This window comes from Ovis canadensis, chromosome 5 (genome assembly GCF_042477335.2).
Source record: "Ovis canadensis isolate MfBH-ARS-UI-01 breed Bighorn chromosome 5, ARS-UI_OviCan_v2, whole genome shotgun sequence".
Taxonomy (NCBI): Eukaryota; Metazoa; Chordata; class Mammalia; order Artiodactyla; family Bovidae; genus Ovis; species Ovis canadensis.
The window spans coordinates 93,672,945-93,700,439 of record NC_091249.1 but is presented as its reverse complement, the minus strand read 5'-3'; the positions used below and the strand labels follow the sequence as shown (position 1 = coordinate 93,700,439).

Sequence of the window (27,495 nt, the reverse complement as noted above, 5' to 3'; positions counted from 1 at the left end):
AAGGATTATCACACTTACTTAATCATATGTGGCACAGTAACTTTGGAATTTTCTTCAAACACTATAGTCATTAAACCATTACACCGTATGTTGTCCACACACTGTGAAATTAAAAAATAGACAGTTACAACCCACATGAAAACCTAGGCAGAGTACGTATTCCTAGAATTATTTACAGTCATTAAAACAATTCAGTTTCTCATCTGGGCACATAAGCACGCAAGCACGGGTATGCACACATGTGTACACACACACACACACACATGCACACACACAGAGGGAAACATTACACATTGAAGAACAGATTCAATACCCAAATACCAAAACTGTGCACCTAGCAAATGCCCAAGGATAGATATAAGGGCCACATTTTCCTGGAATGTGTTCCCCAAGGATTCTGAGCACAATGTCACATCGGCACAATCCTCTGGCAGTCACAACTCTACTTGAGGGGTTTATACCCCTAGTGACCGCCTCTGCAATATTCCTTCTCTACCACTGGGTGTGGTATGGGGCAGGCAGAGAAGAAATGGTGGCTTCCTTGGATGGGATTCATCTTCTCTCTCACTAGTAAGCTCTGTGCGTGCTTTTTTGCGTGTTTTTGGCAATAAATCCCCGCATTTTACTACTTTCTCAAGAAGCTTCTATTGGCAATCTGTTGGTTTGGTGAGGATGAACTGTATGATTTCTCCTGTTTCTGACATACATAAAGCCCTGTTCATCTCCTCTCTTTTCTTTCTAAGAAGAAAACTCAGAACTTTGCTAATTTTCTCTGCCTTCTTTATTTACATCTATGCCTTATCAATTCAAAATTTCCCTTTGCAATTACTTTGGGTTAGAGAAGTATTTTGAATTATACATATTCCTTTTAAACAAAACAGAAAATGAAAAAAAAATCTAAACAGTTTTTAAAATCAGAAGTTACTTTTAGTTACTAGGATACCATGTACTACTTAATGATTATAATTAAATGGTGTAGGAAATTGATTGCCAAGTGATTTCATACGGCTCCTGAACTCAGGGTTTATCCTAAACCCCAATGTCTAATGAAAGAATGAATATGCATATAAAAAACTTTGGATTACCAGCATCCCCTGACTGTTGATTCCCCCACTTAGCATATCAGCCATTTTCATACTTAATGTTCCTTAAACCTTTGTTTCCTCAAGTCTTATGCCATTATTTCAATGACGAGGTATAGTGGATCTCAACTTCTGGGAATAAAGCAGAATATTTTAAAGTTCCTCTTCATTTCTTCAAACATCTGAAATTTTGAATTATCTTCTTATATGAATAATTGTGGTTCAGTTCAGTCGCTCAGTCATGTCCGACTCTTTGCGACCCCATGAATCACAGCACGCCAGACCTCCCTGTCCATCACCAACTCCCGGAGTTCACTCAAACGCATGTCCATCGAGTCGGTGATGCCATCCAGCCATCTCATCCTCTGTCTCCTCCTGCCTCCAATCCCTCCCAGGATCAGGGTCCTTTCTAATGAGTTAACTCTGCACATGAGGTGGCCCTAACTACAAATTAGATGATATGTGCTTATACATGAGTTTATACTATATCTTACTCCCCTAGGTGGATTACAAAAATACATATAGTAAGATAAAGTCAAGGTAAGTAAGAAAATCAGAGAGGATTTGGATAAAGGGTGAAAAATAATAAGATGAAGCCTGGAACCAATTGACCACATATACTTTATGTTGAGAAGTTCCAAACACTTGCTCTACATGGTCCTCAAAATTAGCTGAGCCATGGGGCAGCCAACTCAAAGGAAGCCATATGATCAACTACAAAATTCATGGCTTAACAGAGCCTCAATTCATCCTATTCTCTGTCCAAAGGAAAATTATCTCATGGGTCTTATAAAGAAAACATTGAATAATGTCGTGAACATTACTGTCCTCAACAAGCTTGTTTTAAAGTAATTACAGTTTTGTTTTTTATCAAATCATGTCTTATAAACTTCCTCAACATTGGTTGAAGAGTATAATTTCAAACTAAACACTCTGTGGTGAGTCCCAAAGGATGGGTCCTGCCTTTGCTTATCTGATTTCAAGCACTAATTTCATACTCTGCAGAAAAGGGTATGTATGAGCTGCTCTCCTTTCAGTTCAGTTTAGTTCAGTCGCTCAGTCATGTTCGACTCTTTGCGACCCCATGAACACATCATGCCAGGCCTCCCTGTCCATCACCAACTCCCAGAGTTCACTCAGACTCACATCCATTGAGTTGGTGATGCCATTCAGCCATCTCATCCTCTGTCGTCCCCTTCTCCTCTTGCCCCCAATCCCTCCGAGCATCAGAGTCTTTTCCAATGAGTCAACTCTTCGCATGAGGTGGCCAAAGTACTGGAGTTTCAGCTTTAGCATCATTCCTTCCAAAGAAATCCCAGGGCTGATCTCCTTTAGAATGGACTGGTTGGATCTCCTTGCAGTCCAAAGGAGTCTCAAGAGTCTTCTCCAACACCACAGTTCAAAAGCATCAATTCTTCGGAGCTCAGCCTTCTTCACAGTCCAACTCTCACATCTACACATGACCACTGGAAAAAGTATAGCCTTGACTAGACAGACCTTTGTTGGCAAAGTAATGTCTCTGCTTTTCAATATGCTATCTAGGTTGGTCATAACTTTTCTTCCAATGAGTAAGCGTCTTTTAATTTCATGGCTACAGTCACCATCTGCAGTGATTTTGGAGCCCCAAAAATTAAAGTCTCTTCTTTAGGCATAAATAAATGCTGCTTCTCCCATCAGTTTTGAGTAGCAGGAAGTTAGACATGGTATTCTTCCCAAAGTTCTGAAACTGCACTGTCCTAAATTAGTACCCAGTTGTATGGAGTCAGTGCTTCCACCAGTGAGCCAAGCTACCAGTAGGAGGGGTATCCTCTTGGGCCTCAAAATGGCCACACGACCTCAAAGGGAGAGCTCTCAGTCAGGGCCAGGTGAAAAGAGATGCTTATGACTCCATTCATTTCTAAGTATGTGAGGAGATGAGTCTGGCTGGTGTGAGCATCTATAACGGAGGAGACAGTAAGAAAGAGGAAGTCAGCTGGAGTCAGCCGTCTCGAATCTGGATTATATCCAGCAGGCAGATGGGAAGTCACTACAAGTTTCTAAGTGGTCTTCAAGTTAAAAGATCTACAGCTGGGGGAATTCACTGAATGGCAAGATCATCAGGATGATATTCTGAGTCACAAATGAAATGATTCATGCCTCCGCTGAGGCAGACCATGGGAATGAACAGGAACAGATGGAGATAAATATTTTGAAGAAAGCAATAATAGAAATTGATGAGTTACTGAATAAAACCAAGAGGAAAAAAAGCAGGGTAAAACTCAAAGATGACTATCACTATTAGGCCATTTTAAATTGGAAAATGCAAATATATTTAAAAGCAATAAACATGGCCAACTGTCTTTTGAGTGACACAAAGCTTACCCAAACCAGTCTACCTTTTTGGATTCTCACGAGCAGCAAGAAGATGCATGGATTATATGGCATTAGAGAAAGCAATAGCACCCCACTCCAGTACTTTTGCCTGGAAAATCCCATGGGCGGAGGAGCCTGGTAGGCTGCAGTCCATGGGGTGGCTAAGAGTCGGACATGACTGAAGCAACTTAGCAGCAGCAGCAGGGATTTTATTAAATGAGGGTCTCATGTCTGCATTTACTACGTATGTACCTATGTGATAGATACTGGGCTAAATGCTGGGAGATGAGGGCAGGGAGCAGAGAAAGAATATATAAGAGTTTCAAAGATGAGTAAGGTAAACCACTTTAAATTCATTTTCCTAATTCCAATGGGAAAATAGTTTAGCACTATCCCCATTCTTATGAAACTATGAGTGAGATTTTGGGGCATGGAGACAGATGTTGCATACAGACAGGGAGAGGAAGGAGGGGTTAAGTGATCCTTCACCCCAGTGACATTTCTAGCTATTCCTTAGACTTTTCACTCTCGGTTTTTCTGAGCAGAATGAAGATGTTACCTGGGTAACCAACACAGAAAGTGGGAGGACAGAGATGGTGTTTGGTGAGAATTGTGGAAAGTAAACAGTGTTCCTTCAATTTCCTTTAACAGTCTAAGCAACAGCATAGTTATCAGACAACAGCCTTAGGATGTCTCAGGGCTATAGATTTTATGTTTAGATATTCTATTTGGTTCTTTGAAAGTTAAATCGGGATCCTTTTTACATAGCGATCTTTTCTTTCCTTTCTTCTTTCTTCCCTCCTTTCCTTTCATACTTTATTTTAAATCTTCTTTTAAACCTGTCTTCTCTATGTTATCACTCTATTAGATGAAGTTCCAGCAGTGCTAATTATACTGCTTAACTGAGTCTTCTGACTCTCATTCATAATAGATCAGTTACTCAAAAGATTTGTAATTTTTGATTTTGAGCACATTGTCATGAGCCCTGAACTGCTGAAGTGTTGCTAATCCAGTGACTTTGTCTTTGCTTTTACCAAGCTTTCTTGGGTTAGCACCAGTCCAAAAATTGTTTCTGCATTAATTTCTCAGTTTGGAATTTTCACACCATGTGAATATTGTGAATCTGAATTTCAAATCCATAGGCCAGAAATGCATTTGTTTTTCTCAAAGGAGATTTTAAAAAATTCAGAACCCAAGACAAAGACAGACTTCTTTATGATTTCCCAGGCCAAATGGGTATTTTTTTTTTAGTTCTTATTTCATGCACGCGACTGCCTTCCAATCAGGCTTTAAACAGAAATCTCTGTTCCTTTAAGGGGCCCAAGGCTAACCCTCGCTCCTTTAGTTAATACCCCTCAGGCATGGGACCGATAACCAGACTTAAATCATTCTTAAGTCTCTGTGTCTTCAGTTTACATGCTGTTTGCTCTGACTTTAAATTTCCCTGTTATTTCTGGCAACTAGAGATTTCCTTTTATATTTATAAATATCATCAATGAATTAAATTTTTATTATACTGATTTTATATATTAAATATTTCTTTTTTTAAAAAAATTATTAATTTATTTATTTTACTTTACAAAATTGCATTGTTTTTGCCATACATTGACTTGAATATTTCTGATTTTGTAGCCAGAGGGGATCTAAATTGGTACAGTCCTCCACACTGCCAGAATTGAAACTTGAGATAAATGTTTTAGATCTGAATAAGATTTATGTGACCACTTTTGAACATCTTATTATCCAGTGTCAGATCTCATTTCATAAATCTATTTGATTCATTGTGTCAAGCATTAAATTATTTTCAATTGGAAGAAAAAGAAATTTTTACTTACACTCAAGTCTCAGAAGGAAATATACATGCAATCTGAACCAGAGATCAAAAGACCATGTAATGAAAAAATCACATTTAATTGTACAAAAAGGTCTTTGATAACTGACACATCTATCTGTGGGATGGATGAATATATATGCATATATAGACATACACACACACATATACACATATGTTGCTGTTGATTAGTAGTTAAGTTTTGCGACCCCATGGACTGTAGCTGGCCAGGCTCCTCTGTCCCTAGGATTCCCCAAGCAATAATATTGGACTGGGTTGCCATTTCCTTTTCTAAGGGATCTTCCCAACCCAAGGAGTGAACCCGCATCTCCTACATTAGCAGGTGAATTCTTTACCACTGAGCCACCAGGGAAGCCCATACTCACATATACATACACGTGTATATAAAATATATTACGGTATATTTATAACAGAGAAGTGGTTTTGAAATGGACTCTTTATCTATTAGAGGTTCCACAGACAGGGTTCAGTGACAACATGATTTTGAACAAACAAGATTCCTAGGGGCTCTGGGTTTACCAATTCTACTTCAACCAGAATATTTTGCTTTTATCTCACTTCCATTTGGTATTTTCAGTACTGCTGCACTGAAGAAAAGAGTTCTCTTCCAGAAAGAAAGTTAAACTGCAATAGAACTTTTATTTATGAATGTGTGTATGAATATATTAATATTTATATGGAAGGTATATATTCATAATCATATAAGCACATATCTTGTGTTGGGGAGAAGAGATTGAGCCCTGGGAAAATGAATCCAATTCACTCAGTTAAAAGAGAAAGACATGGAAATAGCCAGGGTGTCATATAACTTTAAGGACACAATTTATGTGAATTACTGTACACCTTAAAATCAGTAAGATAACAAAAGCAGATTCCTAGATCATGGCTATTCTAGTTCAGTTTGTGATGACTATGACCAGGGGATAGAGGATTGGGAATATGCATATTTATAAAAGCCCCAGGTAATTAAAAAATTTTTTTATTGGAGGATAATTGCTTTACAATATTGTGCTGGTTTCTGCCATACATCAACATGAGTCAGCCACAGGTACACATATACCCCGTCCCTCTTGAATCTCTGTCCCATCTCCCCCCCTCCCCCATCCTACTCCTCTAAATTGTCACAGAGCACTGGGCTGAGCTCCCTGCGTCACACAGCAGATTCCTACTAGCTAGCTATTACACGCATGGTAATGTGTATGCTTCCATGCTGCTCTCTCAATTCCCCTACTATCTCCTTCCCACACGGTGCGCAAGTCTCTTCTCTGTGTCTCCACTGACGCCCCCACCCTACAAATAGATTCATCAGCACCATCTTTCTAGAGTCCACACATATGCGTTGCTGCTGCTAGTGCTAAGTCACTTCGGTCCTGTCCAACTCTTTGTGACCCTGAGGATTGTAGCCTGCCAGGCTCCTCTGTCCATGGAGTTCTCCAGGTAAGGACACTGGAGTGGGTTGCCATGCCATCCTCCAGGGGATCTTCCCAACCCAGGGACTGAACCCTTATCTCTTATTTCTCCTGCACTGGCAGGCAGGTTCTTCACCACTAACCCAACCGGAAATAAAATATTTGTCTTTCTCTTTCTGACTTACTTCACTCTGTACAAAAGGCTCTAGGTTCATCCAACTCATTAGGACTAACTCATATGTGTTCTTTTTTTAATAGCAGAGTAAAGGTCCATCTAGTCAAGGCTATGGTTTTTCCAGCAGTCATGTACGGATGTGAGAGTTGGATTATAAAGAAAGCTGAGCACCGAAGAACTGACACTTTTGAACTGTGGTGTTGGAGAAGACTCTTGAGAATCCCTTGGACTGTAAGGAGATCCAACCAGTCCATCCTAAAGGAGATCAGTCCTGGGTGTTCATTGGAAGGACTGATGTTGAAGCTGAAACTCCAATACTTTGGCCACCTGATGCAAAGAGCTGACTCATTTGAAAATACCCTGATGCTGGGAAAAATTGAAGGTGGGAGAAGAAGGGGAGGACAGAGGATGAAATGGTTGGGTGGCATCATCAACTCAATGGACATGAGATTGGGTAGACTCTGGGACTTGATGATGGACAGGGAGGCCTGGTGTGCTGCAGTCCTTGGGGTCACAAAGGGTCGGACACGGCTGAGCAACTGAATTGAGTTGAATATTCCTTTGTGTCTATATATACATACATCACAATTTCTGTATCCAGTTTTCTGTCGGACATCTAGGTTGCTTCCATGTCCTAGCTATTGTAAAGAGTGCTGCAATAAACACTGGGGTACACGCATCTCTTTCAATTAGGTTCTCTCAGGGTATGGTGGCTCAGTGGAAAAAAATCTGCCTGCAATGCAGGAGACACAGGAGATGTGGGTTCGATCCCTAGGTTGGGAAGATCCCCTGGAGGAGGGCATGGTAACCCACGCCAGTATTCCTGCCAGGAAAATCCCATGGACAGAGGAGCCTGGCAGGCTACAGTCCATGGGGTCACAAAGAGTCGGACACGACTGAGTGACTAGGCACATGCCCAGTAGAGGGATTGTTAGACCCAGGTAATTTTGAAGCATTTGGTCCTTGAAGGAAGGCTGACAATGCCTTTTGCAGCAGCGTTTTTGTTTGTTTGTTTGTTTGGGCTTTTTTGTTTTGCTTTGTTTTCTGTTTTGTTTTTTTTTTAACTATACCACACAGATTGTGGGACCTTAGTTCCCTGACCGGGGATGGAACCTGTGCCCTCTGCAGTGGAAATGCGGAGTCCTACCCACTGGACTACCAGAGAATTCCCTCTAGTAGGCTTTTCTGCAGCTCCTGCTTAAGGAAGTATCTGGTCAAAGGTCAGTAACCTACTGCATCACCGTAACTTTCTATCTTCCTAATACGTCTAAAGAGTGGGAAGAAAAGTAAACTCAATTTTTCTCTTAAATCACCTTTTTATATTAAAGTAAAAAAATTCCCTATTGATTCCAGAGAAGCTATTTTAAGGGAGGAAGCATGTCAGTGTGCTACAAATTTGTCTATATTTTGACACATCTGCCCAAACCAAGAAGCTCAGAAGTGAATTTTAATTCTGCATTTTAGTTAATACCCATAATTACAGAAAAATCTGTTTAATACTCCATTATGTATCACAGTAAGACAGGCACAGATGAATGCACTATATTGAAATGAACGGTCAAATCTTCAGCCTCAAATTTTTCCCTATAAATAGATGAAAAAGGGAAGAATTATTGGTCAAGACCATTAACCACTTGCACATTTTGTTGGAGGCACCAACGGTTAATTATGACCTTGCTGGTGGAGCTAAAAGTATAATTAATCATTCAAGCAATTGTTACTTCTAAAAATTACAGCTTCAAAGAAAGAGGCCTGACAAAGCTAAAAGTCTTAATTTTCATACACAGTTCTCTATGTGAAAGTGGGATTGTGTCAATACTTAGGCACTACTATTATTTCAAGTAAGAGCTACATGTGATTAGTATAACATGGTACAATGGTTTAGCAAGGCGGAGTCAAATTAAGCCAGAAAAGATTAAAATTATGCAAAACAAAAAAATGACAAAAAGAAGGACAAAATCATGGAGAATATATTCATAATTTAGATTGAAAGAAATGTTCATTTCCCTAGGACAGGGAAGGATATCTACAAACATAGCCCCAACAAATAAATGTCCATCTGGTATAAACAGACAAGAAATAGACATGGTGGAAAATGTTAGTCTCACTGATAATTGCAGAAGTAATTAAAACCACTAGGAAGGAATTCCACTTTTCCATTAAATGAGGAAATGCGATAAACATGACAGAATTCAGCCCTGGCAGGACTTAGAAGAGATGAGTTACACGTTTCTTGGGGTGTTCTGGCAGTCTGTCGAGTCACGAATCATGAAATCATGAAAGTGATCAGGCCCCCTTCACCAGCCCTATACCTGTGGGTAAGATACACTAACAAGGGGCCTTGAAAGGAGGAGTAACTCTTAGTGCAAAGATGGCTAGCACCACCCCAACATACATTAGTGCTGAAACTTGGAAATTGCCTGTATGCCTAATTATTCCGAAAGAGCTAGAAAAGTGGTAAGTTAACATGATGCATGCTTAGTTACACAGTCATGTTGAACTCTTTGGGACCCCATGGACTGCAGCCCACCAGGTTCTGTCCATGGGATTTCCTAGCCAAGAATACTGGAGTGGATTGCTATTTCCTTCTGCAGGGGATCTTCCTGACCCAGGGACCAAACCCACATTTTCCACATTGGTAAGCAGATTCTTTACCCGCTGAGTCATCAGGGAAGTCTAAGCTAACACTGTAGGATAAACATATATTACCATTAGGAGACACCAATACAAAGAACTCATAGGAATATAGGAAGATGAAAAAGGCAAAAATGATGCATATATGCACCTAGAGGCAAACAGTTGAATTATTTTTGTATGGCAGGATGGTGAAAGTCTCAGAGATGAAAATATTTGATTTCAGAACAGAGTTTCTCAAACGTAATGTGCAAAAGTGATCAGTGGAGCCTGTTAAACCTGAGGAGGGGGGGTGTCTGGAATGTGGGTTCAGGAATCTGCATTAAAATAAAAAACCTTCAGGTAATTATCTGTGAAAGACACTTTGATAAACATTTATTTAGTGATCTGGGTGTTGGGAGTATTTCTGATTCCTTTTTGTATCCATATTTTTACATATACATGATAAAATATTAAAAGGTACATTTCAAGCATCCTGTAGGCTCATCTTATCAATAATGAATATGCCCAGAGGCATGTTTGGGAGACTAACAAATTTCGTCGATGTATGTATAGCACACAGATTCCCCCATAAAATGAAAATGTTTTAAGTGGAGAACAAAATCCAGTTGAGATGCAGGCTGCTGGGCAGTAAACTAGGCTCAATTGATAGTGGAGCACTCTGTCCCCACCACCCACCATTCAAACCCTGCGTCAGGAAAATCACTAAGAGTCTCAGAACACTCACTACCTGGCTCAACACTTTTTTTCTTAAATTCGAGTGTAATTGCTTTAAAATGTCGTACTGGTTTCTGCTGTCCAGTGAAGTGAATCGGCTATATGCATACATGTTTCCTCCCCGCTGAGCCTCTGTCCCTCCCCCACATCCTAGGCCCTAGGTCATCACAGAGCACGGAGCTGAGTTCCCTATTCTATACAGCAGGTTCCCAGTAGCGAGCTATCTTACACACAGTAGTGCACCTAAGTCACACTTAATCTCCCAATTCATCTCACCCTCCCCTCACCGTGTCCACCTGTCTGGCCTCCATGTTTACATTTCTATTCCTGCCCTGGAACTAGGTTCATCTGTACCATTTTTCTAGATTCCACACATGTGCACTAATATATGATGTTTGTTTTTCTCTTCCTGACTTACTTCACTCTGTTTGATAGACTCTAGGTCCCTCCATATCTCTATAAATGACCCAATTTCATTCCTTGTTATGAGTGATATTCCAGTTTATATGTGTACCATAACTTCTTTTAGAAGCAGTTGACTCATAGCCACTCCCTCCTCTTCGATACATTTCCCTCATTTAACTTGCAAGACACCACACCCTCTCGGCTAGCCTCCAATCACACTACCGGTTCCTTTTCTTCTTTGCTGTTCTCCGTGACTCCTCACTCGCTCCACAGGCTTCTCCTCATTTCTATCTATACTGATTCCCTGGGTGATCTCAACAGTCTGTGGCCTTAAATATCATCTAAATGGCAGGGTCTCACACATGGACCTCCCTCCAAGCACTGAGTGTCCATACCCCACTGCTTACTTAACAGCTCCATTGAAATTACTTCCCCCTTTTCCACTTGCCCTCTCAACATTTCCCTCCAGCCACATCTAGTGAAAGTGAAGTGAAGTCGCTCAGTCGTGTCTGACTTAGTGACCCCATGGACTGCAGCCTACCAGGCTCCTCCACCCATGGGATTTTCCAGGCAAGAGTACTGGAGTGGGTTGCCATTGCCTTCTCCACCTTCATGCTATTGCTCAAAATATATTGCCTCCTACTCTAGAGTGCTTGCAGTAGCTGTTCCCTCCACCTGGAATGACTTTCCCTTTGTTACATATCTACATGGTATTTCCATCACTCGCCACAGTCTTTGTTTACATGTTGTCTTCAAAACAAGATGATCACCTTTTCAAAATTGTACTGACCCACAGCTACCTCCAGTAGCCCAATCCTTCTCAACCTTCCCTATCACCTTCTAACATAAAATACTGTATATTTATTATCTTTACCTTGTTTTCAGTTTCCCCACACTAGACTGTAAGCTACACAAGGTCAGGGAATTGTTGTTGTTCTCTCCTGTCCACGATATATCACAAGCACCAAGATAATGCCTGGCATATGTTATCACTGCATAAATATATTTGTTGAGTGGCTGAAATTTTAAGTATCAAAACCACTTAAGCTTCTACTGAACACAGTAATTTCATATCATGATATCACCATCACTCAGAAAGGCACAGTTTCCGGTTGTTTCCTTCTCCAATTCAATTGTACATATAATCTAGTACACTAGTATATTAGCCATAGAAACTTGGAGAAATAGGAAGAAACTGCACACCTAACTCAAGATGTAGTCTACGTGTGTACTCAGTTGCATCCAACTCTTAGCTACCCCATGGACTATAGTCTGCCACGTTACTCTGACCATGGAATTTTTCAGGTAAGAATATTGGAGTGGGTTGCCATTTCCTGCTAAAATGTAGTCTAAATAGAGAGAATCACTGCTTCTGGGAGGCAAAGTATTAGATCCTTTCTTTAAAGGACTTGGCATAGAATCATTCATACACCTCAAGTGTCTTTTCTCTCTTAGCGATGCCTCACCGGGCCCCCTAAGTAAGATCGCTTAAAGTTTTTATCAGCTCTGAATCTTAGGCACCCCAGTTATATATATCATAAGGTAGAAACGATAAGAAGCTGGAAAAACATCTTTGTCTACAACTCTAATTCCTCCCATTCTTCCTACTTATCTTGGCTTCACAACACATACACAATTTTGTTGCATTAAGTTGTCTACTTCCCTTTCTTCTCTACTAATCTGTCTGTCTCCTTGAGAGCAGGGATCGTTGCCAAACCCCTGGTACCTACACAGTGCCTGGCAGCACAGGGTGATTGCTCAGTTAACGTTCACAGAATCAATGACTGACTCAGAGTTTCTTAAGGTAAAAGATGCATTCCACAGACTTAATTACAGTATTAATTCATACAGCTTAGAGCTAATGAAAGTATTAGTAAATCACCATAAGTGTGTAATTATGCAAATATACATGATCCCATATTTTTGTTTCTTTGTTAACCAGAAAAGAAGCACCTTGACTTCAGCTGTTTATTCATCATCAAAACAGTCCTGGAAGAAAAGCAGTAAAAATCCGGAATTCCAGTAGAGGACATTTAGAGTGGTAATAAAAGACCTGGATTAGGTTTGAGTCATGAGCCAGCACAGTTGTGTAACTTTGGACAAATGCTTATTAACTTTCTGAACCTCAGTTTTCGTACCTGTGAAATGGGACTACTGTTTCTGTTTACCTTCAGAATATTATTGTTAAGGACAAATGAGATTAAGTCTGGTAAAACTTCTTTGACATATAAAAATAATTAACTTGCACATTCACGTTCTATTTTTGCTTTTCAGTCACTTAGAAAAAAATTAAGGGGTTTTCCTGGGGTCCAGTGGTTAAGACTCTGCCCTCCCAATGTAGAGGGCACAGGTTCAGTCCTTGGTCGGGGACCTAAGATCCTGCATGGCTTATGGCAAGGCCAAAAAAAAAAATTTAAAAATTGTTTTTTAAAAAAGAAAAAAATAACTATCTGAAAAACTATGATATATTTATAGTTCATACTTATATCTAAGGCATATATAAATTACTAACAGCTCTTCAGAAAAGGAAGACAATGGGATCTATAACATATGCCTTTCCTGTTTGCCCCAATCATCCTTTAATCAACAACTCTAAAGATGATTAAGCTTTAACATTTTCCTTCACAGCTTCCCTTTTCACCTAGATTGGTTAATGGAGCCAGAATTAATGTGGAGCTTGGCTTGAAGAATGCCCAAGTCCAATCATCACTAGTTTTGACATTTTTTTCAAATCCTGAACAAATGTAGCAATTCCCTAACCAGGCAGTGCTGTCAAGGAAAGGTAAGCAAATCTGTTCCCTAACTTTTTCTATATAAAATATAGGAACTCATTTTCAGGCTTCATACTACAAGCAGTATCTCTCTTTTTTATTTGATTCCACAGTCCTCGTTAGCTATTTTTACATCTCTCACCATTTTCCTATCTCAGCAACAAATAAGCAAAAAAAAAAAATCTAATGAGGTCACTGGAGAATTTACTACTCACGGGGCAATTTTAACACTCTCCAAACAAACAAACAAAATCACTGTCCAACACAAGTGTATACTGGCTTGTACAAAAATGCCCAGGACGAAAAATACAATGACAACATTTAGGTAAATTTTAAAAAAACAAACAAACAACAACAAATGATTCAATGCATGAAGACAATGACCACAGCAGCCAGATATAATTTTCTAACAAAAATATATTGACTTAAAACTGCGTCCCAAAAGTTTATGCTGTGAAATTTAAAACACAAACAAAAACCAACTTGGGGCCAAAGTCACTTGCTTACCTGACTGATGTCACTTGTCCAGGCAGCTTTTTCCTGGCGGGAAGGTGCTAACAAGACCACAGTGAAAGGGGCAGCATCAGGAGGCTCCACCACTATTTTGAAGTCCAAGTGTCCAAACACTTGGCCAGAACCTTTGGCTTCAACACACGTAAACCAAACAATCAGATGTGAATACAAAAATATGAGTGCTAACTGCTTTCTCAAGGCCCTAGTAATACAACCAATGTGCATTTAAGTCCAGAATCTCCTTTTAATGATTCAGTACTTCTCAAGCATGGGGACGGCTTTGTTAAACTCATAAGCAGATGAAAAAGCTGAGATCAGTGGGTTACTCAAGACTAGGGTCCAGCTCTTCTTATCAATTCATGGCTTTTTAAAAATTTAAATTACAGAATTCCAACATTCTAATTCAATTACTTTCTTCTCTGCTGCTGCAAAGTCACTATCAAGAGACAAATTCAGTAAAATGTAAATTTCCAAAGATGGCTTAACTGGGGTCACAGGTTAAATGGTTCAACAGAATTTTTCATATATAAATGAATTCAGGGAATTTATTCTTAATATCTTTCCTGTCTCCTGAAGCAGCTCTTCTTAGCTATCAACAAATAAAAACCATAGGACTATTTAATGCTAATATAATTCTAAGTGACAGAATGTGACTTACAGTCATCATCGCTCGCATCAGGCTCCTCGACCAAGGTACATTCTATTAGAGACAGAACTCCACCTGTCTGGAAACAGACCAATTTTTCATTAAGAGGCTAAGAGTCTTGCATAGGTTGGGAAGCTGTGATTTGTAAACCTTATATTCAAATTGCCACAGAAGAAACAGCAAGTCAGTCTTGAAACTAATTTTTCATAGAGCCCAAAATTAAATTAAATGTGTAAAAGTAATTGAACTCATTGAGTTCATGATTCTTCCCCACCATCTGACTCTCACTCCCAAAATCTGTAAAATTTAACGGGTCGGTCTATGGGAGATTATATGGCACCTCAGAGGCCCCACAGAGTGAATGCAGCACAGCAAAGGGTAGAACTCTACAACCAGTAAGTGACTTAAGCAGTGAACTCTGCTGTTGTGATGCTGGATAACATTTTCAGGCATTAATAACAGAAGGTACAGATAGGCAAACTTTTCCTGTAAAGGGCCGGCTAGTAAATGGTTTTGCCTTTGCAAGCCATATGATCTCTATCACCACTGCTTAAATTTGCCATTTTAAAAAGCATGAAAACAGCCAGGTACAATAGGAAGGACAAGAGTTGTGGCTGTGTTCCAATAAAACTTTATTATTAAAAAGAGGCAGCAAGCTGTGGGCCGTAGTTTTCTCACTCTTGGTACTGAGTAAGATAAAATCACATTTAGTGAATATTACACAATCAGTACAATGCAGTCATTTGACAAGATTTTTGAGCTCAGTCAACAACTAGTAATTTTGTCCAGGTCATGATTTTAATTGCCCTACTTCATGGCAATTGCACTTAAATTTCTATTACTTTGGATTTAACTGACAACAAAGTAAATGTCAAGGTTGGCAACTGTATATTACCTCACCATGATATTGTAATAATCTATTTTATGACAGCAGGCATGGGAAAGTCATAATTAAATTAACCTCAATGCCTCTTAAGTGCACAGAACATAAATGGAATATGTAAAACCAGTACCTTGAGCAGATGCAGCTTTCCTCCTGAACTTCTTGTACAAATTAAAAAGTGTTTTGTAAACAAGAAGCACTGTCTTTCTCCTTCCTTTTTCAAAGACAATGAACCCAGGCGAACTTTACTAAGTTTCCCTCTCTCAACGGAAGGTACTTGAATAAGAGAACCTGGTGATCACAAAAGTGAAGAACACACAGTAATTAAAATTCTGTCAAGTGAGAGCAGTTCCTGATGCAAAAACACTAGGACCTGTTTCCCAAGATATCAAGGAATTATTTTGATGCACCATTGGAACAAGCAAATCCCCTGCACTTTGATCAGAAGAAGCAATGCGTTGCTATGCTTTAAGAGTCACACCAATTCTTACTATTTTTGTAGAACACTTTAGATTTGATTATTTATATATAAGCTGGAAAATAAGTCTAAAACAAAGCCATGCTGAATTCAAAGAACGAGACATTTCTGCCTTCTGTCCTTCATAACCTGATCTTTACCAATTTATTTACATAAGAATAGGGTACATATTATATAATTACATATAGTAATAAAACAACATAATAAAAAGCAAGTCAAATTTGTTTTTCCTAAAGCAATGAAGGTAGATAAATAGCATTAATATAGCCTACTTTGTATTTAAAAACATGATGCACAATTATAATGTACATTTTTAAATGTACATTATAAAAATACACAGATTATACAATTCAACACAATTTAGTGAAGGGCTGTTTTTAAAGGGCAGTTATTTCAGGTTACATTTAAATTATATGTGATAAAAATTCTTTGTGAAATCTACATGGAAAAGAAACCACATAAATTCTATATGCAGAACACTCCTGTGAGGGAAACTATCCTCCATTCAAGAAGCTAAGGACAGATTTTATATCACTTCCCTCTAATTATGACCTCCTGCTCTCCTCAAAAGGAAATTCTAATTTAAATATCGACCAAAAAACACTAAGAAAGATGCTTGCAAATACATTGCCTCTGACTTCTGAAATGCTCTGAGCCAGTACTATTTCTTTTTTTTATATTTGATTTTACTATTTCTACTATTTCTGTAATTCACCACCTACCCCAAATGTAGCTTTACAAAGGCTCCTATCAGCCTCATAAGAATTATTAAATGAATATTCATCACTTAATTATGAACAGTAGTCATCACTACGAGATGAGACTGTAGGCAACTTTATTTTCCTCTTCATTTCCTAGGTTTCCTGATTGGTTTTTTTAAATTGTGTTTTTGGAATATAAATCTATGATTGTGGGTCACAAAACACTTACATTAACATACGACTATTCCAAACAGTACCTACCTTTACAGAGATCTAAGGATGTGCAGGAGGTAAAAAAACAAAACAAAACAAATTTCTATGGGTCCCTGAATGCCACCCATTCAGGTGAGTGTTTAAGTGGGCTGCCTGACAAAGGCACAGTCATCATCTATTTGGTGCCTAAAGAATAACACAGAGGTAGTCCTGGGGGAGGGCATGGGACTGGGGAACGGGGGTGGGAAAGGGCTTGGTTCCAGTAATAGGAACGGGCAACAAGGAAGAGAGGTAGGTGGGAGCAAACTGGCAGAGAGCACAGGGAGCAAGTGATCAAATACGAGGAATACAGGAAAGGTGAAAAAGCAGCAGGCAGAATGCTTAGAGGAGTAAATGAGCAAGTAAAAGCCACAGAAGGATTGTACTCGTGAGAACCACTGGTGGAATCAAAGCCAGAGATCTTTCAGAGGACTTGGGTTATGCTGGCCAGGAGACGCCGGTGGATTCAGCAGCATAAAGACTGAAAGTCAGAAAGGGAATGGATGGGAAAAGACAGAAAGTTCTAGCTTTGCCATGGGCGGTCATGAGTCATCCAGACAGATGGGTTAGGGCCGAGCGGAAGACTGCAGCAGAGACAGGTGGACAAGTGGGCTTAAGGGTCGTTTTCAGAAAGGATATAACGGAGGCTAAGAAAACTGAATAATAATGTGCTCGTGGGTAAATGCTTCTACTATTTAATGATTTTGTAAGCTGGAAATTTTAAAATACACTGTTAACTCATGTATTAGTCATTATTGTGAATTTTAGCTTTGAAGTAAAAAACCAAATGTTTCCTTGGCAACTATACACTAATATGCCTAATCTATAACTGCTCATCTTGGATCCAAATAGGAGACTATATGCATTAGGTATGCATAGAAATCTGTACATCTGAATTAGAAGTGAACAATTTCAACACTGGTTTATACAATAATATTGAAAAAGATGTTAAGTGGGTTTTTTTCACATTTCATCTTATGTTTGACATGATGTTTCAACACAACTATGAGACTTGAAGATTCCTTTCTAGTTATTACAAATAAGTGAAATCATTAGTCTTAATGATCCTTTGCATTACCATCATCATCAGTCTATCTAATAACTGGGTTCAACTTATACAAAAACTTGTTTTTCAGTCACTAAATTCCCATGGTGTGGCATTCAAGACTGGCTAATGCCCTTATTCTTATTCCATTAAGTAGTTAAAAAGACTGAAGAGCAATTTCTAGGTTATTGGATTAGGCATTCGAATAGGTATAACTATTTCCAGACCCCATGTTACAATTTCAAAGAACACTGATACATTGAAAGTACATGATTTTGAGTCTGGGAATGATTAAAGTACCAGAAAGTTTCATGTTTCATTCTCAATGCATTTAGCTTTAAATTTGGTCACTCTATTTACTTTTCCTGATTCTCCTTTCTACCAGACAACGATGACTATGTATAATGGATTTTGCACAAAATGTCAACTTACAGTGCCTTTATCTTCTAATAAATATTCATATATATTTCATGTTACTGAAAATAGAAACTTATTCCAAAATTTAGATTTTGGTTTTTGAAGTTTATGTCATAATCTCACTGACTCCAGTCGTTCTTATGAACATTTAATTTTCACAACAACCCTAAAAGACAGGTACTACTATTAACCCCACTTAAAAAGAGGAAGGAGCTTCCCTGGTGGCTCAGTGGTAAAGAATCTGCCTGCCAATGCAGGAGGTGCAGGTTCGATCCTTGGATCAGGAAAATCCCCTGGAAAAGAAAATGGCAACCCACTCCAGTATTCTTGCCTAGAAAACCCCATGGACAGAGAAGCCTAGTGGGCCCCAGGCCATGGGGTCACAAAAGAGACACGACATACTGACTAAACAACAAAGAAAGGAAACTGGGGCTAAAAGAAGTTAAGTAAATTGCCCAATATCACACAGCAAGGAAAGGGAGGAGACAGGATTTGGTCTCCATGATGTAGCTTGCCATACTATTATTGCCTCAAACATGTACAACATTTGCTCAAGAAACTTTGAAAAGATTTTGAAAATGAATGACAATGTCAGACCGCTGCTATAACACAGTCCTTTGCATCATACTCATCAACTATCTAGTAATTGGAATCAGTTTATGATAAAATAAGCTATTTCAGTCAATAAATTCCCACGGATTGACATTCAAGATTGGCTATCACCCCTATTCAGAGGGGAGCTTTCAGACGACCTTATTTTTTCTAGTCCTCAGAATTAAAATTCATTTTGAGATTGAAAACACACATATATATGCATATAGGTTTGCACTCACGCATTGAAAGTATCTAGTAAAAGTAATAATTGTAGCAACCAAAGCAAAACAACACAAATGTTCCAAATTGACTGTAATTGGATTACTTTCTACTTTCAGATTGAGGCCTGATTTCTTTTTAAACCACCTTTATTGAATAATTCCCAAACAGACTAACCAAACCAAACAACACAGAAAAATACTGCTGAAAGGCAAATCATTAATATCAGTGTCAATACAGCAATAACATCAGATATATTAATAGCTGACAAAAGCTCCTCAAACATGTGGTACAGAACAAGCAATAAATAAAACCTAGACATGAATCAAAGAGAGAGGTGGCTCATGATTGGTTTTTCTGATGCAAGGAAAAAAAAAATACGATTTCTTCACTGTATTCAACCTTCCAGCATTTTTCATCATAGATGCTTTTTCCAACTTAGAAATATATTAAACGTTTATGGGTAATAATAATACTCATCAATCCAAAGTCCTTTCAGAAATTGAATACCAGCTATAGAAACTTTTGTTTCCATTTTCACATATTACAAAGCTCAAGTCCTATAGTAAGTATTTTTTGGTGGACTCCAAACATAAGAAAAATACAAAACAAGACAGCTGACATTCAAAGCTGCAGTTCAACAAGCAATTCAATTTAACCCATTGTCCGTTTTCCAGGTATCTATAATGGAAAAGCATTGAACTAGGCAAGAGAGAATTCATAAATAGTGCCCTTCAGAGTTAGAGTAATTGTAAACATGTTGAAGAAGACGAGATGCACACACCAGGAGCAAAGGCGCTTGGAAATGAGGAGGAAGGTACATTCATTCACACTGGAGGGGAGAGGAAGGGAAGATAAGGAAATTTAAAAGGCTCTGATCTGAGCCTAGCAGGACAAAAGGACCTTCCACAGGCACAAGAAACATGAATGAGGGAATCCCTGGTCCCCAGGGGCCTACACACGTAAAGGCACAGAGGCAGACGATACCAGAAAGGCAGGAAGCCAATACGGGGACACAGTCTGTGAAGAGGAATGGAGGGGGAGTTAGGAAGGCCTGCTGTTGTCAGCGTTATAGTCCACTATTACTTAAAGAAAAATTAATACTTCAAGTCAAAAATGCGAAAGGTATCATATCCTGAAATATACTTCCATACTTTAACATATGTGTGACTTCTCTCCTTGTAAATAAATAATGGAAAATAGAACAGCGTGCGTTAAATTTTTTAAGTGTTGTGTGCAAAAATTAATGTGTGCAGCACAAATAATGTCTTGTTTGATGAGGTAAAAAAAAATGTTTCAGGCAGCACATTTTGGTAGGCACTAGAAATGCAAATATCTTCAATTAATATTGGCACGTTAGAAACAGAAACCACATTAAAGGTTAATTCTAGTTCCAAATGTATATGCCACTCCTCCCCAAGTTCAAAATTATGACTGTGTGCAACATACTGCCTGAAATCGACTCTGTGAGGGCATGTTCCCCTCCCCCAGGACACCTACACACTTGCAAAGAATTTCGGGTGTGGTTTACTTTGTGTAGTTTGTAATATCACGGAGGAATATGCACTGTCATAGCATAGCTTCTCTACAGTTTCCAGCATAAGTATCTTCCACTCTTCAAAGGCTTAATTTACTGGGTGATGCCCCCAAAGCACACCCCTCAAACGTGATACCTTGGCCATCGCCAAAATATGGCAGGGCAAGTTGAGACATTTCATCTAGCAACTGGAGTTACCAACTGAATCAAGTCATATCATGTGGGGCCGATCCGGAAGTGCTGATGAAAAATGGGAACAAGAGGCAGCTGTTTTCACTGCGGACATTGTCCGCTCTCCTATGGGAAAGGGCTTTGAGTGAGGCAAGTTTCTCTCGGGCCTTTGCCTGGATGTCGTCACCACCTGGCACTGCCACTCCAATCGGCCAGACCAATCTGTCCTCCTTGGAGCTGCAGAGAATGTCCGGTCCACTGAGGAGGAGGGTCCAGTCAGAATGCAATTTACTGTCCCACTCGTGCTTTACTATTATTGTGTTGCTGTTTTTCATGGCCCCTGAAAAGAAACAGCACAAAGGTGGGCCTCAACCACAGCCTCGGTCAAGGCCATGGGGACGTCCTGCACGAACAGCATCAATCAGACAGCTAAATCAAGCCTGCTCCACAATGCTTTCCTGGATCTGCCTGTGATAACGTGACAGGTACAGAGACCACTTAGCTGGTGAGTCCGCTGAACAAGGACTTACCTTGGCGGATGAAAGTCTGGCTGGTGTCCAGCAAAATATCACAGCCCTCAACGATCATTCTTTCTATGGCAAGGTTCTTCCTTATGTTTTCGGTGTCGCTCACTTCATCATGCATGACCCTGTCAAATACAATACAGGACCACAAAGAGAGATCTTCTATTACCCAGTAGGTAAGCAACAGAGCTCCATCTGGGAAGCAAGGGTTTGACCTTATATCAGTTTAACTGGAGATGTAGGGTAAGTCACACTGGACTTCTAACCTTCATCAAGTCATGACTCAAAGCAAAGCAAGTGGAGTATTCTGGGACTGTTGCTTATAAATGCAACAGGAAAGCAACACATTATTTTATGAACTGCTTCTTTCATTGAAATTAGGATGCCTTTTCTTAGAGGTGGAGCAAACTAGAGACCTTTATACTATATATACTATTTATATTTGTTCCTTCTAAGTTAAAGGAACATAGCTGTAAAGAAATGCCTGAAACACTGAAAAGTCACTGATCAATCAAAAATATACATTCTCCAACTTCTTACCAAATATGAATATAAAAATGCAACTAACCACCTCCTATTATAATGAAAGAAATGTGAATCTTTTCAAACTTAAACCAAAATGTGTCTAATCTCAATTATATAAACTTGAATGACATAAAATCATTTTCAAAGATTTTATATATATACAATTATACTTATTATATAAATGTTATATATATATACATACTTTTTTTTTGTTAAAATTAATGTGCGTGCTGATTGAGGACCATCTCAGAAGCTAGCATTTAATGTTCAGGGGAATCTGAGAAGCCGCTTACGTCTTGCTTCTTGTTCCCGTGGACATACACGTTCAGTTCAGTTCAGTTCAGTCGCATCCAACTCTTCACGATCCCATGGACCGCAGCACGCCAGGCCACCCTATCCATCACCAACTCCCAGAGTCTACATCAGGTCTTCACAAAAGACTAACATGCTGCTTTGCCATATCAAGCCTTTATTATAAATTCTTCACATACCTGGATAGTTCCTCTAGTTTGGATTTTGCAAACTCCAGACTTTTCCTCTCCACATGCTCATGGGGTGTATGAGCCAGGAGTTCATGAAGCGTGATGATATACCTGGGGATCTAGAAGCAAACCAAGGCCAGCGTGAGCAGGAGGGCCGGGTGAGTAACACGAGACCTTCTCTACTGTGCCATCTCCACTTCTGAAGAGCTCATCTCTACTCTGACATGTCTGACTCTTCTACAAATATATTTTTAAAAATAGTTATTTATTTGGCTGTACTGGGTCCTAGTTGCACATTTGGGATCTAGTTCCCTAACCAGAGATCAAACCCAGGCCCCCTGAATTGGGAGTGCAGAGTCTTAGCCACTGGACCACTCAGTTTGAATATTAGGCTTCAAACCAATGTTTGAAGCCCCACAAACAAATATTTTTTAAAAATACATTTAAAATGAACTATGTTTCGAAGCTCACACACACGAAAACTTCACCAAGAACACATGAAGATAATAAGGTACAAAGAAACAACTGTTTTTTTAGATTTTTAATATAACCATATATTTCTCAATCATAATTTTTGAAAACTGGTTCATAGGGGAAAAGATACAGTTATCAGCAAGTCACTTGAGTCTGTATTTTAGATTTGTTTGTCTACAATTTTTTAATTGACTCTATTGCAATGTTCTCTTTAAGAATCAAAACGTGGGAAAAGATATGTTTACCCTTATTACATTCTGATCCTGCTTTACCTCAACTCATCCTTCTAGCAGTAAGCAGTATTGTTTAATTAGATCATTTGTTTATACTTTTATTAATGAACAGCCTATCTATCTGAATTCTCTCAAAAGCAGAAACACTGCCTATGATGGTTAGTTATCCCTGTCTGAACATCTCGACTGAGGGAAAACAGTCTGTTCTGAGGCTTAAGGGGCTGGCTCTGGGCTCTTAAAAGCAGTTCAGGCTTTATAAGGGATCAGACAGAACGCACTCCAAAGGGAGTTGTGCTTATGTACCCTGCTGAGACCCCAGTCCTGGGGCCCCATCCCTCTGCCACTTGAAAACCAGTGGTGGGCTGCCCTGTCACCCTCTGGCTCTGAGGGCACAGGCTATAAGAGGTGGCAGTAATGGGCAAGTGGCCCAGATCTGACTTATGCTTTTAACTGGAATGAAAGAGTGCTTGTCACATATTTCAAGAAAATGAACGCGCTCTTTGAGACAGACGGCAATGGAAGATGTGTGCCGGCTGTGGCACTCTGCTGCACATCAACCCTGGCCCTTGGCAGTGAGAGCGCCGAGTCCTAACCATTGGACCCACCAGGGGATTCCCCGAACCTGTATGTTTGACTTCAGAGGGCGTCTGAATATAAATGCCCCCAGCACTTTGTGGGTGCTCTTTACTGGGCCTTTGCACTGTCTCCTGGAAAGAGGCAATTGGGACCCACTAGCCTGCGCTGAATCAGTCTACTTGTGCCTTACACACACACACACAGGCAAAATGGTCGATCGCTTAGAATGAGTTCCTTCAGGATTGCCTCTTGTAAATTAAGGTAGAACTAAGAACGTTTGCACTACCACACACAGAGTTTAGGTGATCTTGGTGCAGTGGGGGGACTGCAGTTTTGTAAAATGAAACTCACATGTACACGCTGTTGAAGACTAAGGGGAAACAGGTGTTCAGCCTAAAAAGACATTTCTCAGTGGATTTCTACAGTGTGTCTTGGGTTTAACTCTAAAGCAAATTAAAGCATTTAAAAGTTGACTTACTAGCAAAAAAAAAAAAAAAGCAGAAACACTACCAACCCTGTGGAGGATTTAATACAATACAATGAAGAATTAACTCAAGTTAAATATGTTGATTTAACTCGACATGTTTTTTACTAGCTTATAAACAAAAACTTGTTAGAAAGCAGGGGCATTGGGTTTAATTTTAATAAAAACCTGCATAAACAATACCTACCATAATGCTGCCCAATATGGGTCAGGTTGGGAGTTTGAGGTTTGCATCCAATCCTCCAGCAAAACATAAGGATCATTTCCCCACTTTATGGACAAGGACACAAGGCATGAAGAGGTTCCATAACTTGCCCAAAGTGGCCTCACAGTCAATGGCAGAGCCAACCGTGAGCCCAGTTCTGACCAGTACACCAGTCTAGTGGGTGTCTCTGCAGGGACTAGGGTCTTACTCAGACTTTGAAAGGACCTCTAAGAATGAAGAAAGTAAAGCAGCTTCCCAAGACTCTGTGGGTAGCTCCTTTCATGCTGACCTGAGGCATTGGCAGCTCTGTCTACAAATCTGCTTTTCCTCTCTTGCCTTCACTGGGTCATTTGCTAATATTTACTGCATACCCAGATTACCCATGGGTACAGAGGGCAGTGCCCTAAGCGTAGACATCTATCAGCTGTTCATACTCTAGGATCATGTCCTAGAGACTGTCATCAAGTCAGGGTTTTGGAAGTGCAGTATCCTCAGTTATAGGAGGATGGGTCACAAGAGAACCCTTCCTCTGAAGCTCATGTGAGGAGGCTTTGTGCCTCTCTACCCCATAAACTTCTCACTAAGACAGCTGGTTGGGCCATTCCTCTTGGTAAAGGCTGCTGGGATAAGTATGCTTTCAAATATCCCTTTTGTACAATGCCATGACTGATAAAAGTTTGCCTCTAAGTTAGTAGTTCTATAAGAAAATCAAGGCAATCAATAGCTAAGGTACTCAATTTTTCATAACAAGTGGAGGGCAGGAGTGGGAGAGCCTGACTGCTTATAATGTTCTGAAAATCCACAAAACTAAGCTCAGTCAATAGCTTCATGATCCTCCCCCAATCATTAAATCTACTTTAGGAAGCTCTTTGGCTAAGTGTCAAGTGGATGGATTTGAAAGTAACTGGCCCGTCTCATTTTCTAGTGGAGAAACAAATAAGCCTGAAACTACCAAAAAGCAGGCGAAGGACTTCTGCAGAGAGAAATGGACAGTGCTCCAAAGAGCTCATCTGACATAGTCAAGAACTGATTATAAATCTCTCCCCTCAAAAGACCTTGGAGCTTCCCAGGTGGTAAAGCAAAAAAAAAAAAATCCACATGCAAATTTGGAGACATGGGAGATTTAAAAGACAAGGGTTTTATACGTGGGTTGGGCCGGAAAAATCCCCTGGAGTAGGAAATGGCAACCCACTCCAGTATTCTTTCCTGGAAAATTCCATGGACAGAGGAACCTGGTGGGCCACAGTCCATGGGGTTGCAAAGAGTCAGATAAGACTAAGCGTGCATGTGTGTGCACACACACACACACACACACACACACCCCACGGGGTCACAAAAAGTCAGATACGACTGAGTGCACACACACACACACCCCAAAACCCAAGGATCACAGTAAGGATTGTCTAGATGAATCATAATTCTTTCAATTATGAAATAATACTTGTCACCTTTAGACACTAATTAGGTTGCTCTTTAGTTACAGTAAATAGGTAAGTAAAGCAGCAAGTGGCTACTTCCTGGAGGACCTCTAATAGCACTGTCCTTGTCAGAAGCAGATTTCATGATTTGCTCATCTATGGACGTATGAGCAGCTGAAGACAATTCAAATAGTACTAGCCAAACCACTGTTTTTGCTAAATAAAAATTAAGTTAATGACTACCGTATTGTCTATAACAAATATCTTGATAACACAAACTTTCTTGTCTGATATTAATAGTCCAATTGAGGATAAATTCACTGCACCATCAATTAAGGATAAATTCACTATAATTCCTCCATGTTTCCATAGCTCAGCATAATTCACTCACAGTAACAACTGACTTACTCAACAAACAGCCCAGAAGAGGTGGAATATAACACTTCTCTAAATATACACAGGCTAAAAGTTTCCATTTACTTCTCTTCCTCCTTTGGCCCCCATATCAACTTTTGCCTCCTTATCTAGACTCAGCAGTGGCCTCTTGGCAGTACGAGCTAAGGTCACCTCTTCCACTCTAGATCTAAGGAAAAAAGCATCACACCCCAGTTTTATCCCAAGGTGTCCAGCTTATGCTGGAGCAAGGTGGATGTGCAGAAGTACCACTGCTAATACAATTTATGCAGAGGGAAGGAGACCATCTGAGGGAGCAAACGCTTCAGGGCTCCTCAGGGAAAGAACCAAAAGGGAACAAGAAGTATAGAATGAACCTAGCAAGAAAAACCTTCAAGTTTCTAGAAAGGGCAGTTTTCTCCCAAGTGTTTCTACATGGTCTCTCCTAGGAAGAAGGCAGGAGGGAGAACAAGGCATTTGGGCAGCAATTCCAGTGTTTTCTGCTCTTGGTCTGTTCAAAATAGCTACAGAGAAGGAAAACAGTTTTGGAGAAGCAAATAAGAGCAGAATTCAGCGCTCTTTCAATTTGCACATTTCTTGCAGTTGCACCAATTCTGGCTAAATTCTTTTAAGTTTGAGGCTTCTCCCAGTACCCGCTGGTTACCCTAGTCTTAAAGAAACAGACAATCTCAACATCTGACCCTTCAGCTTAATTCTAGGATCTGGAGGGAGGGATCTGAGACTCTTAGAAGGTTAGTTAGTTACCCAGCTCAAATTTCTAGTCTGGTCCCCCAGAGAGCCAAGGCTCTGGGAGATATTTAGAGCTCAACTGTCCCAATTTCAAACGTAAACAGAAATTCAGATTGGTTCAGTTAAGTTTCCCAATGCTACGACTGAAGGAAGAGCAGGACATGCTGCTACTGCAACTGCTAAGTCACTTCAGTCGTGTCCGACTCTGTGCGACCCCACCAGGCTCCCCCGTCCCTGGGATTCTCCAGGCAAGAATACTGGAGTGGGTTGCCATTTCCTTCTCCAATGCATGACAGTGAAAAGTCAAAGTGAAGTCGCTCAGTCATGTCCAACCCTCAGCGACCCCATGGACTACAGCCCACCAGGCTCCTCTGTCCATGGGATTTTCCAGGCAGGAGTACTGGAGTGGGGTGCCATTGCCTTCTCCCGCAGGACATGCAGGTCTGCTAAATACTCCCAATCCAATGGTCCCTTTTGGACATTATGGGAATTCAATCCCTGGGATCAATCAAAATGCCAACTTGTTGTTATTGGGCTTAAACTCCAGGAGGAGAAAAGAAGGTTAGAAGAAGACTATC

The 27,495-nt window shown here is 39.9% G+C and overlaps 1 protein-coding gene across 1 annotated transcript in view; it reads right to left on the bottom strand.

The window, feature by feature from the left end:
• The window catches only part of RASGRF2 (Ras protein specific guanine nucleotide releasing factor 2), a 254,831-nt gene that overhangs the window by 119,865 nt on the left and 107,471 nt on the right, over nucleotides 1–27,495 (bottom strand). Inside the window, exons 8-13 of the mRNA XM_069590053.1 lie at nucleotides 22,394–22,503; nucleotides 21,384–21,502; nucleotides 15,570–15,730; nucleotides 14,569–14,635; nucleotides 13,905–14,041; nucleotides 19–101 (exon numbers count right to left, since the gene is read on the bottom strand). Coding sequence (XP_069446154.1) covers nucleotides 19–101; nucleotides 13,905–14,041; nucleotides 14,569–14,635; nucleotides 15,570–15,730; nucleotides 21,384–21,502; nucleotides 22,394–22,503 — 677 coding nt within the window. The remainder of the gene's footprint in view (nucleotides 1–18; nucleotides 102–13,904; nucleotides 14,042–14,568; nucleotides 14,636–15,569; nucleotides 15,731–21,383; nucleotides 21,503–22,393; nucleotides 22,504–27,495) is intronic.